Source organism: Amia ocellicauda, chromosome 1 (genome assembly GCF_036373705.1).
Source record: "Amia ocellicauda isolate fAmiCal2 chromosome 1, fAmiCal2.hap1, whole genome shotgun sequence".
Classification (NCBI taxonomy): Eukaryota; Metazoa; Chordata; class Actinopteri; order Amiiformes; family Amiidae; genus Amia; species Amia ocellicauda.
The window spans coordinates 39,306,617-39,320,127 of NC_089850.1; the positions used below are offsets into that span (position 1 = coordinate 39,306,617).

At 35.6% G+C, this 13,511-nt stretch overlaps 1 protein-coding gene across 2 annotated transcripts in view; it reads right to left on the bottom strand.

Moving 5' to 3' along the window:
- supt3h (SPT3 homolog, SAGA and STAGA complex component) overlaps positions 1-13,511 on the bottom strand; it is a 174,984-nt gene that overhangs the window by 159,049 nt on the left and 2,424 nt on the right. The window contains exons 1-2 of one of the 2 annotated variants that reach the window (XM_066704348.1): positions 13,184-13,358; positions 4,733-4,836 (exon numbers count right to left, since the gene is read on the bottom strand). In XM_066704348.1, the coding sequence (XP_066560445.1) occupies positions 4,733-4,836 (104 nt within the window). In that variant the 5' untranslated portion in view covers positions 13,184-13,358. Of the gene's footprint in view, positions 1-4,732; positions 4,837-13,183; positions 13,359-13,511 lie in introns of those variants that run through there. The other variant, XM_066704357.1, reaches the window with a different exon arrangement.

Here is a 13,511-nt window from a genome sequence, read left to right on the forward strand (position 1 = left end):
CGACTGATTCAAGCTGATAGAAGAGCAACTTTGACTGAAATAACCACTCGTTACAACCGAGGTATGCGACAAAGCATTTGTGAAGCCACAACACGTACAACCTTGAGGCGGATGGGCTACAACAGCAGAAGACCCCACCGGGTACCATTCATCTCCACTACAAATAGGAAAAAGAGGCTACAATTTGCACAAGCTCACCAAAATTGGACAGTTGAAGACTGGAAAAATGTTGCCTGGTCTGATGAGTCTCGATTTCTGTTGAGACATTCAGATGGTAGAGTCAGAATTTGGCGTAAACAGAATGAGAACATGGATCCATCATGCCTTGTTACCACTGTGCAGGCTGGTGGTGGTGGTGTAATGGTGTGGGGGATGTTTTCTTGGCACACCTTAGGCCCCTTAGTGCCAATTGGGCATCATTTAAATGCCACGGCCTACCTGAGCATTGTTTCTGACCATGTCCATCCCTTAATGACCACCATGTACCCATCCTCTGATGGCTACTTCCAGCAGGATAATGCACCATGTCACAAAGGTCGAATCATTTCAAATTGGTTTCTTGAACATGACAATGAGTTCACTGTACTAAACTGGCCCCCACAGTCACCAGATCTCAACCCAATAGAGCATCTTTGGGATGTGGTGGAACGGGAGCTTCGTGCCCTGGATGTGCATCCCACAAATCTCCATCAACTGCAAGATGCTATCCTATCAATATGGGCCAACATTTCTAAAGAATGCTTTCAGCACCTTGTTGAATCAATGCCACGTAGAATTAAGGCAGTTCTGAAGGCAAAAGGGGGTCAAACACAGTATTAGTATGGTGTTCCTAATAATCCTTTAGGTGAGTGTATATACACAAATATATATTAGATCATTCCTAATTGGTACAAGAGTGGTTCACTGATTGACTTATTACACTGACCTACCTGGCCTGTGCTCTTCACTACAGTACAATGTAACTCACTCCCTGTAGAACTTTTACAAAATAGACTATTTCTAAAGGCAGCAAACAGAGCAACTGAACCCAACAATAATAACTCAAAAACTGGAACGGCAACAGAACTCAAAAATATTCCAAGAACTCCAGTGATGCTGAACTGTACTAAGGCAGGATCTTTATATACTCAGCAGTATCTGCTAGGGAATTCAGATAATTAGGTCTCACACACGGCTCCATGTCTGCTTTTATCTAATGCAAACTTTAAACAAGGGAGGTACATGGCAGTTTTGAGAATATTAAATTACAGCCATTTCTAATAAAGTGTATTGTATGCAAAATCAAAAAGGTGTATATTTAACAAATCAGAAAAAAGTCTACCATCCCTTTGCTAAAATAATTATACATTTAAAAATACAGCAAAGGGTCTTTACAATATTGTTCAAAACAATAGGTTTTGTAGTGAGTGACATGACATGTAGTGAGTACCTGTCGGGTTAAATTACACTGTGGCCACACGATACATCACATGCATACACTATAACTGCTATGAAACTATCCATCATATAAAAATATGAAACTGGAATATTTCTCCCTCAATAAATCTGATAGTAGTTTAACTCACATCATAAATAACTCCATACAGTCTTCCCTACAAGAGAGACGCTTGTCTTACAGATGTACTATAAATATTTTTCAGTTGGACAAGCAGTTTAGTAAAAGGATGTAGGCTAGTCAAATACACTGAGGAAGGAAAAGTGTAAAGTGGAATGTTGGACTTGTCAAAGTGTCTGTATTATCTTTAGCACCTTGTGTGTGGAGTGGAGCATTTCTGCACAGACCGCTTTCCAACATAAGCACTTTTCAGTGCATAGCTGAATATTACATATCAGAAGTTTTGGGAACATGTTCAAAAGCAGTTTCCACCCCCCCCCCCCCCCCCCCCATCCGTTTGAAAATGTACAGTGTATTAGATGACCAACCTTTGTAGACGTCTTCAGTATGAAAGCCGACCCTGGCTGTCACACACAAGTTGCACTTCAGTATTTTTTGCATGTGTGATTGTGTGTGGCCTGGAGAAGCCTGCCAACTTTTCAATGATTTTACTCTAAAGATGACACTGGCAATCAATAACCTTTCCATGTACTTGAAAACCTTCGTCTCAGTTTCCCCAAATTAATCTCTGGTGTCAGGAGCAGGCAAACTACAAATATGATAAAGTACATTAACAGCAGTCTGTTTGCCATTAACTGATAGGTATATATTTGGATAGAGTAAAGAAGAGTATATTTGATGATCGCTTAAGACTATTGCCTTTATCATAAAGACATTGGAGAAAAAAGGATCATATCCCTGTGCTACAGTGACAACAAAGGTTATAGAAATTATGCTAAACCAATGTATGCTGGACTACTAGACTCATAATGAGATAGTCTGGCAATCTGCATTTTAAAGAACAGATGGGCATTTCTGAAAAAGTTTTACAAAGTTATCTGAATGTACCTGAAATAAACTTCACCTCATCCACATCATTCATGAATCCCAAGAAAGTAGGCTCCCTATTGTGACAAGTTACCATATGGAAAAGGTACGGTGATCAACACAAGGAGTGAAATGCTTGAAGAAAGAAAATCTTTCTATGTGATCTTTTTTTTAAGTAAAACAGTAGCCTTTTTCATTTTAGGCATATATTACTGTTCTATTTTTTCCTCCCATGAGCCACAGAACTTCCTGCCATTCATAAGTACAAGTGATCTCAATTAGGGACCTCCATGAAGGCAGGAGGCGGCAGACAGTCAAGGCAGTAAGAGAGGAAATTATTATTATATTTTCCTTCAGTTTCCAGTCAAATCTGTCATGCTAAAAGTGGACTTCATCAATAGCACACATTCCAATAATCCATTTTTTTTTTTTTTTTTTTTTTTAATAAAGTCACTACTCTAATTGTAGTCAGCCCGTTCCCACCTCTCTCGAAAGCAATCTTTTGCAGAACTGTCCATGTCATTAACGTCAGATGTTAGTCATTTGCTAGGAAACCGTTTTGTGCCAGGTCTATATTCCAATTACTGCTACCTTGGCACAAATAGATAAAGGCGCCATTCCTGTCACTACTGATGTCACGAACAAGTTAATGAAAAACAATAATTATGTGCTTAGATCAAATCCTTAGTAGATTTGGAGTCTCAAAGATGCTAAGAGCCTTTTGGATGAAGTAAGGAATATTATTTCTTTGTATCATCATTTTGCACTAGATGTAGCTTGCCAAGGGTGGAAACTAATCTCTTAAATTGGACTGCTCTTAGGCTCCATCAAAACGTTCCTTACATAAAGCTATAATTAAGTGCTGTGCAAAATATAGGACTATGAAATTCAGTCTCAGCCAGGGACTTATGTTTATGCACTTCTCATTGCAACAAAGGAAAATATATAAGTTTGTTTCAAACGTGTTTGGGGCAGTAACAAATTACATAATCTCTTATTTAAAAAATAATGATGAGGCTCAAATTAAGCATGTTTTGTGAATAAACCAATACACTATCGGTTCGGGGATGTTTTTGTTTTTCATTTATTGCAATGTTATGATTAAGCCCTAGAAACTAAATCTACTTTTTTAACAGCGTATGAAAGAAACATAGTGAGCTTTTCTATTATAATTATTATGTTTTTTTTTCTTTTCCATAGAGAAGTATTTCATTAACTGAGATAAGTAGTGTTGTCTGAAAACTGATTGAAAATGCAATGCAGCAGATTGCCACAGGCTGTTGTCTGGGATTTCTGTAGCAACGCTGACAATCGCAGGCAGCACTCTTTCTGTGAGGTGATGACGTAATCTGCATGGACTATATGAGATCAGGTTTAAACCACCTTCACTGAACGTTCACAGGGCCAGAATTCTATACCATCTTAGTCACAGGTGTACATTACAGCTCATAAGTTTAAAAGCCAGCCAAAAGATTTTTTCTCTTCGCAATATGTCAAAGTTTTCCACATAGCAATCATATTCAAAAACCACCCATAGACTGGAAGATAATGCTACAGGCCTGCATAATATGCTATATGTTTTGTCAACAATGAGGAATTGTTACAATTGTCAAAATATTTCATAATTGCACTTAAAATATATATGTGTTAGTTTGTATTTTTTAATTACACAATTATATCCTATTTCTGGAATTAAATCCAATGTTAATACAGGATAAGCATTAAAACTGCTTTAATTAAAAATGCAGGATGTATAATAATAACAATAAAAGCAACAGCTCCCCCTGACTCAGCTTTTCAAGTATTCTACAGATGGTTATGTTTGTGCTTCACTGATTCTATCTCTGATCAATGTACGCCAAGATTTCCTCAGCAGAATGCAACAAGGCTGCATAGCTTTATACAGAATTCATTCATAAAGCTCTTCTACAGTGGTGTGCAGTAGTTTGTTATCCCACTGGCTCAACACACAGCCCAGAATTTAGATCAGGGTTGCAAGTCTTTGAACCAGCAGTGAGTTTTAAATATACTGACAGCATATGGCACGTGGGATTGTGTGTGAACTTTTCCCTTCTGATGTGGCCAGGAATTGCCTCCTCGTGAAAGAAGACCACCAGCTTTGCACTACTGATCACTGCAATCACTGTTGACATGAGCGTAAACACTAATAAGCAATAGCTTAGCAGAGGAACCCAGCAGATTTTCCTGCTCACGTCTGCTGCAGCAGTACTTGGATAAGACAACAAATACTAGAGATTTAGGCTGTTCATAAACCATATATGTGTAATATTTTAAATTGTTCTTACTCACATCATGCTTTGCAATTCCGGAACAAAGCTGGATGATTTCCCTGATGCTCTTCCGGTGCTTGAAGAGGCACTGCCTGACATGGGACTGGCGGCACTGCTGCTCATCTGTAAAGAAGTTTCCACAATTAAAAAATGTAGCTTTACTTGCAAGAAGAGTGTGTATCTAAATGTTAGTGATTATAAATCCACTTCAGAAAGAAAATATGGTATTACACATGCCATGCTTCTTGACATTCTGATTTATTCAATGGGAAAGGAAAAATCACTTCACCAAAACACTTTATCTGTGACAGAAGACCAAAAAAAAAAATGTGTTCTAAATTGTATGCTAGATAAACTATATATCGTCAAACAGGATTTACATCTTGTCTACACTGTGCATACTTAGGGATACACACGGAAAATTATAGATTTTTTTTTTTTTTTTTTTTTATGAGCGATGTGAAGCAGGCGTTTTCCCATATTGCCATGCACAAATCTGAGCTTCCTGAACCGCTTGGAACCAGGGAAACTCATGCCTGTGTTTTTCCAACGCTTACTAAACATGCTATTTAGGTAAACCACTTCACCGACTCTCTTATAGTCGCACTTGGCATGCGATTTTGTGATCCGCCTTTCATCTCAGTCCCAAAAGAGGGGCAGCATTACGATATTTCCATCAATCTGGCCAGTTTGCTTTTGAAATTATTCAAAACAGCACTGAAACAACATCTGACTTTTTGAGATCCAAAAGCATGACCGTTTTCTGATTTCGATTCATACTGTTATATTTCATGGTTTTTGGGATTGGGGGTGAAAGTGGGCAGTGAATGTAATATTGCGATGATAGCATTTCTGGCTGTTTAATGTCAAGTCAGTCAATAACATTTTTCAGCTGTAATATTAGCGGTCTTGTTTTCTTGATTTTTTTTCTCAGCAAGCAGACAAGAAATTGTCATTTTTTCGTACTAATACACTGTAATGCTTCTGATTGCTTAGTGCAAAGGTTATGGGACCATGATTTAATGCAAAGATAAGTCAACATTTATGACAGAAAGGCAGAAAACGAGTGACCAACAAAGTTACTAATCTATTTGTAGCCAACTCATTACAGCCCAGGATCAGAATACAGTCAGAGTCAACTGAATTGTACTGAAGATAACATTTATTAATGCAAACCAATCAAAAGGAAAAACTTTATATCCAAAACAGTATATAACCACAATTTAAATATAATGATAATATCCAAAACAAATTAAGCATGCATTTCATTACAAATGTGTGATAATATATTGTATTCACTTTATAAAACAAAATGTACATGTGTTTGCACTGATACAGTACATTTCTTAAAATGTGGAACTCTACATTGACATTTTATGTAAATCTGCAGTAAATGGAATTTTTAAGTACATCTAAAAATACCAAAGAAGCTCTGGGAAATGTCAGGACCTATTCATTTGATTCCCACTAACAGTTAAAGAGCAGCAGAGGAAAGAACTGCACCAGACAAAAGTGTCTCCTTGCTGCACTGTCAACCCCATAATAATCTTTTTCATCTGTTTATTTGTGAAGTGCTGGACGGCTTTAGACCATCAAAGACTTATTTTTAAAAACAAATGTTTCGGGTTTTTTTTTCTTCTGTACACAAACAAACATTTCACTTGTTTGTCCTAACACTTGTAGCTATACCAGGCTAGAAATAAAATAAAATGTATACCAGTAAATAGTCTTTCCAATAGCCCAAATCCCATGGGTAATTCACAAACATGAAACCCTATTTGGATGAATGTTTTGTTTTTCAGTTGTTTGCAATAGCACTATAACCCCTAAATGTGACATAGAACAATGTATTTACAGGTTACGATACATATTTACCCAATGAAATGTATATATTTTTACTAAAAATATATATAATTGTGAAATACTACGAGAATAACATTTACAGATAACAAAAATAGTATTTAAATCAATGGGAAAATATGTTTGTCACAAAGAGTCCTCAAACTCTAAGGCAGTGCAGGGAAACACCATAGGCCTCCCTATTACATTTCACCTCATATTAATTGAAGGTACATGTTCCTTTGTGTGAATTTACACAAATGTCTCTGGACATTTGGAAAAATATTTAGAAATTGCCAATGTCATACTTTATATGAATTTGTAACAAAGAATGAGAGTAGAGAACAATCATCTTGTCCTGAGTAATTTACCATGAATTGCAGGCACACTCTTATTTTCCTTTCTTTGAATTTCTGAAAACTGTTGTGGTTTTAAGAGTTTAATACCACGTTGTGATGTTGGGACTTGAGTTTTATGAAGATTGATAATGAAATGTAGGCTTTGCTCTATATTATGTACAATGTGTGTGTCTTCATTGTATTATAAGCTGAATTCCTATATGAATACAATTAAAATACAACTATTGCAAACTCTGTTAATATAAAAATAGAAAGCAGTCACCCTGGAAACATATGACTGCATGTATGCACTTCAGCAAATCTATTGTGTTGGTGAAGTGACTGTATCCCACTGTGCTTGTAAAGGGACGCTTAAAAGATAGGTAAATTTAAATTCCGGTATTCATTTACTATTCAAATTAAAGGCCTTTCTTTTATGGACCTGCATGTTATGTATGCCTAACTGCTTTTAAAGAGATGGTATTTAACACATTACAATTCAGCCAAGTTATATCACCCAATAAAGTTTAATTACTTCAAAATGTTTTGTTTCTACTATAAAACAAAACATGCACACCTGATTACGGTAACTTTGAAAGTGTTTAGCTCTTGTTATTTTTTGTTTTTCTTTTTTGCATGGCACAATTTATTAAACTAATAAACATCCGACACAGACTTGATTTTATTACAGAACATTTAACAGGCCTGAACAGGCAATTCAGCCCAATTGTGTGAGGTGGTGGATCAATATGGGAGAAGTAAAAAAGAAAATGAGTGAAAAGAGAGGAAACTGGATTTATAACCACTTTTGGCTCAACTTTTGAAGAAACAGTTGTAAGACTCAACTGAATTACAAAATGCTGAGTTTATTTTTTTTTTATGAGAACAAAAGTCATATTAAATAATTTTAAGATTAATTTAAAATGTAATGTTCATTTTACTTCTCTTTCCTTTCTATGTGGTTTTGTTTCTCTTCCTTTTTTCCATAATTATTTAACAAAGCAAAATTATTCCTTCACTAAAGATTAGGAAGAGTCTTGCTATTGCTTACTGAAGCTGAAGTGCAGGGATGCACACTGCTGTAAAGTACTGCACACTTTGACCTTTGCAACACTATACTATTACCCATGTTCGTGTACACTCAAAACTAAAATAAAAATTATTAAGAGCAGTCACTTATCACTAAGAGAAGCCCCTGTAGAATATAAATTGTCAGTGACACCACTGGGCCTGTGGATAACTATTATTATTATTATTATTGTTATTACTTACATATGCATACATAACAAGACACACACACATTATATATCTTTCTTGGTGATTTTATGGGATTTCTAACTGTGCTTATCTTAAACCTAAAACACATGAAAAGATATGATGCTGTCCTTTATGCTTAGGGACATTCAAATTTGACATCCACTGATGTGTGCAGAATGGATTTACATTTGGATATGTAGTCCATTGTCATTGTCATGCCCTGTTGGTTGTATTTAAACATCATTACCTGTTGACCAGCTGTAGGGTCGCTATTTGCTAAATCTAAAACCACTGTCTTCCTACAGTAAGCCAAGGTATCTAACTATCAAATTGCACAGGTGTACAGCATTTTGTTTGACATGATGAGACAATAATTCGGAAGGCTCTTTTCTATAATTACTTCCCCAGCCCACAGTTTGTTTGATGGTTCAGATAATTAACTTCTTTAACACATCAAAGCAGTACCATGTGAATGTTCGATTTCCTTTCTTCCGGACATTAAACAAAATAACAAAAAAAGTGTCTCAAAAGCAGAAGCACTCTCAAGTCAATTTTCTCCAATAAATACAGTGAACATAAAATTGAAATCCTACTGTAATCTTCCCCCATGGGTTAAAGTACTGCACTTTTGCTTTGAATTTCAATGCAGATGGCATCCATACTTAGTAAAATGAATTCAGATGTGCAGAATGGATCCAGATTACTTCAACATGCAAAGGTTTAATACAGTACTTAACTTGAGTGTGTAGAATAAGGCAGCTCTTTCTATTTATTGCAGTTTTCTATAATTAAATAGACTTTTATGTTGCTTGAATTCTTTTTTTTTTTTTTCTACAGACGCCTAGTCAATTTTACAGTTTTAGCTGAAGACAAGAAATTAAGACGGCAGGATTTGAAGTACTTATTCTGATTGTTCATCATATTGAGATATGAACTATATGTAAATATTCATATACATTTTTTTTTGCAAAAGTATGTTATTAATAATAAAAAAATAGCATTAATTAAAAGCATATAAACAGAGGGAAAATATACTTCCTATAGCACAGAACTATATGTTAAATAGTTCATATTAATACTTCAGACAAACACTGTATGGAAAACATTTTACATTAGTCCAAAACAAACAGCCGTGCTTAAGTAGCTGCAATATGGATTTATTTACAGTGTTAATTATATTTATTCCAATTTATTAGACCCATAATTTCGCAGTCTATCTCCAAAATGTAAGGAAATCAAAAACATATTTGGTGTTCAGTACAGAACAAAAGGAAATGTAACACAATCTCTCTTCTTTTTTGTTACTATAATGAAGTGACAAATAAGTCAGCGCTTTCTATAAAACGTAGGTTAATCACACATCCTTAGGTTCAGTTCCACACATGGCTTACACCATATTTCCCCACCTAGGCCTTTGCATATTATGTGAAATCATGCAAAATCCCTTTTCCTGTACTCGAAAATATTGATGAATTGCTTTTGAAAATAAATACAAGAGGAAGGAAGCAGAGTAGCCTGAACTAAAACAAAGGAAATGCTATTAAAATGACCACTCTACCCTTTTATCCTCTTTTATACTGCATGAAATACTGTCAAACAGATCTCTATCGACTACAACAATGATGGAGAAAGACATTTAAATATAACAAAAACAACCAAATGTAGAAATAAGGACTATATTAATTTGAGCAATCTGCCAGATTAAAATGTGCTAATGTTACCCATTAACCCATATTTCATAAAGCATATTTAAACTGACTTGAATCTAATATATCATGCATACACTTTAAGTGTCTTAATTGGCTTGGTTATATTTATGATCATAATATGTATTTGTAAACCTTGCGAGACATTACTTTGGTAACATAAATAACTGATAAAAAGAAAAGAATACCTGCACACTCACTTATAGTTCCAAAAAAATCATAAAAAAGTATTAATTTAGCCCATGCTTCTCAGGTTTTTTAATGTTTCTACCAGAGATCTTCATCAGGATATGTAAAATAAATAACTGACCAATGTAAAAATGTATTACTTTCTGTTTTGTAAGACAAGACAAGTAAGACAAATGCACTGCACTGATTAGTAAGCTTTCTTGTGAGATTAATTGTTAATACTTACACATGTAAATGTTGTTATAATCAAAATAAATCCTCAAATGTTAGTAGTGATACTGCAATTTGGTTTAAAAGTTGTAATTGATACTCCAAAATAAACCACAGATGTAACTACCTGAACATTTTCATATTTTTATATTCTCATGTATAATGGGATTAGGATTTGAGAGAGAAAAAAAAACAGACCATGCATATTTCCTTTAATGATTCAACAGTATTTAAATTATGTAATGTATATAGGCAATATAAACAAATATATACATTCTAAGTACAAGTACTCTCTCTCTGATATATAATACAGATAGATAGATACAGATAGACAGACAGATATAATATACACACTTAAATAAAATTGCCTCCAGACAGATGTAAAGGACATTTATTTGTCTTTTTAAAATCTAACCATCATATAAAACCACAGGCTGAAAATAAACATCTTCCATTGTTTGTAAGCCTCTAACCACCTACTATACATTTGTTAATTGGTTAAAATAAGTTTAAAATAAACTGTGCCAGGATTAGTTTGTAGTCTATGTCTAGAAAATCACAATACCAGTTTCATAGTTAATTCAATGGCAAAGCATGAATGCAGTATTCACATCTATATGAACATAGAATAGACTCAAGAAACAAAAATAATCTGGGAAAAGTAAATTAATGTATTGTTGCTTTGAAAATCCACAATTTAATAGGATTCAAAAGTTTATGAAATGCGCCTCACAAGTCACTAAACAAATCCAGAAATTTCTCTGCACCAGACATTTTGTCTTAATGTCTAGCCCCCTGGAAAGTGCTCAATATATTTCTTTGTGACTCAGTCTAAATTCAGACAGTGATGTGGAATTTTTTCAGTCTGGCCCTACAGATTAAACCAGCGTGGCTTGATAGGGAAACTCCATACAGAAAGGCTGTGCAATAGAGGAAGTAGTCTGTAACTAAATTCCCATGCAATGCTTATTTTTTTCTCGCCAGTCAACCCCTCTACATATTTTCTGAAATTTAAACTGCTGATGTTATCAATGCATTCTTTGATTAACCTTTTTATATGCAGAGACAATTATCAAATTTCAGTAGTTTTAATGTAATTGCTAACTACGTACTTATATAACTTTAAAGAGACTTTTTGTTATAGACATATTAACTTTGTTATGAAAGAGTTAAACAAGAAGTTGCATTCTTGTGTAAATCTTTAATGTATATAAATATTACATAAATAAGGTGGGGAAGAAAGATGTTCTTGCTTACACCCTGACAGAATCATAACTTCAACTTCAGGGGTCCACTGGGCAGTAGACAAAAGCCTATTGGGGGGGGTTGAGGAAACATGAAGTTCATGATTTGTAATTTTTGTCTGGTAGATGGGTTGAACTTGAGATGTAATTGTGGCTTCCTGTGTTAATATTGCCTGAATCTCACAGTTTTCAGCAATTATTGCAGCACTTTATATTTATAATTTGAAATGGCTATCCGTAAGTATATAATATTAATGTGCCATGTTAAGAAATATCACTCTCAATTCAAGAGACAAAGTGAACAAAAAAAAAAAATTATATATATATATATATATATATATATATATATATAAAAAAATGAGCATTACCCTACTTCTTTTCTACTTTCTTTTATAATCTTTAACTGGATATCAGAATATCTAAAAATTGTAAAAAGTGTGGTTCCCCTGTAAAGCATTTCAAGGCACAGTCACTAGTTCTGTCACTAGATAACTGTACACTGCGCTTTGCAATGGCACAGTAAAAGACATACACCAAAACCCGGAGGCCTACGTATCTAACCACTTTAAGGCAGGAATGTCACTATTAGCTGAAGGACACTTTGTCTAGTCTACCTTATTGGGAGGAGGTGCTGAGCTCCACATATGTAATTATGAAATAATGTCTCAGATGCTCATTCCTAGTGTGAGTCTTCATTGTACATGTTTTCATTAGTTCCCGGGTGTGTCACCCTAGACTAGAGGCTGCAAATGACTAACTGTGATCCATTCTCACAGCATCTACCAATTCCCTTATTTCCTGTGGTTGTCATTAGTGTAAACTGACAGTGAAAGTGGCAGGAAGATGAAACTGGTCAAATAGAGGAGGGTCCCGGGATAAACATTGGAAATGGTGGCGTGGACTCTTGATAGCTTGGGCACACAAACTAAGGCTGGGCTGAGAAAATGAGTGCGATAGCTGCTGCCCCGAAAATGCCAAGCTGCCTCCAATTTTCCTTGGATTGGTTATGGGTATATTTACATTATCAACACTGTTGTGTACTATGCTCAAATGTTGGAGCTCATTGTTTGTTTAATTGTGATTATAAAACACAAATACTATGCTAATAAAATCCACCGTTATAAGTACCAGTATTTGATTTTGGGACAATACGGGCCGCGCTGAAACCGTATTTTAAATGACAGGAAAAGAGGATAAACAAATTAATAAACACAAATGTTATCAGCGTCGGGATCCATTTAATACATCGTTGTTTCACAGTAAAGATAACTATTATGTTCACCATGCCTATATTTCGGAGGCGATGCATCTGGGTCATATTGCTGAGCTGCGCCGTTCCTTTCGACGTGTTGTTGTTAGATGCACATGTATGTATTACCATTCAAAATGGGTTGCAAGAGTGAAGTAAAAAAGCTACAAGCTCGACGAAAGTGTAGACGCAATGTTCGCTGCAGCGAGGGGGGGGAGAAAGATGTGTTATCATTTTGTTTCCACGACAAGGATTTATGTCTACTACTACAGCCGCTTCACAATAGCTGTTGCACTGCAAGTAAAAGTTTAAATGAGAACAAACTGTCTGTTACTCCGATCCACCTCCATGAGTTTGCCTGTCCCTCTAAACTAAAAAACAAAAAACAAAGTCGCGTTTAACGTACTGACAACGGAGCTCAACATCGGAGGCGCCTACCTTTCCTTGTGTTTACCTCTTCAGTTCCGTCCTCGTGCAGCACAGCGCTGGCCCTTTCAGTGACGTAAACCAGTCCGCGTCACTGGGACTTCTGGGTGTTGTAGTTCTTATTTGTTACATAACGCACTCGCTATCGCTTTAAAAACGCAACGCTTGTGTAGTCTCCTGTCGCTCGGTCAAAGTCGCAAAACATGACGTAGTCTTCGTGCGACCGCAGTGTCGCCGCGCTGCATTGGTGGAGTTGTAGTTCCAAGATGGACTCCAACCTGTCGCGGCCAAAGGTTTGGAAAAAGGATAACGTGCCTCGGGTTTCTAAATATGTTCCGCT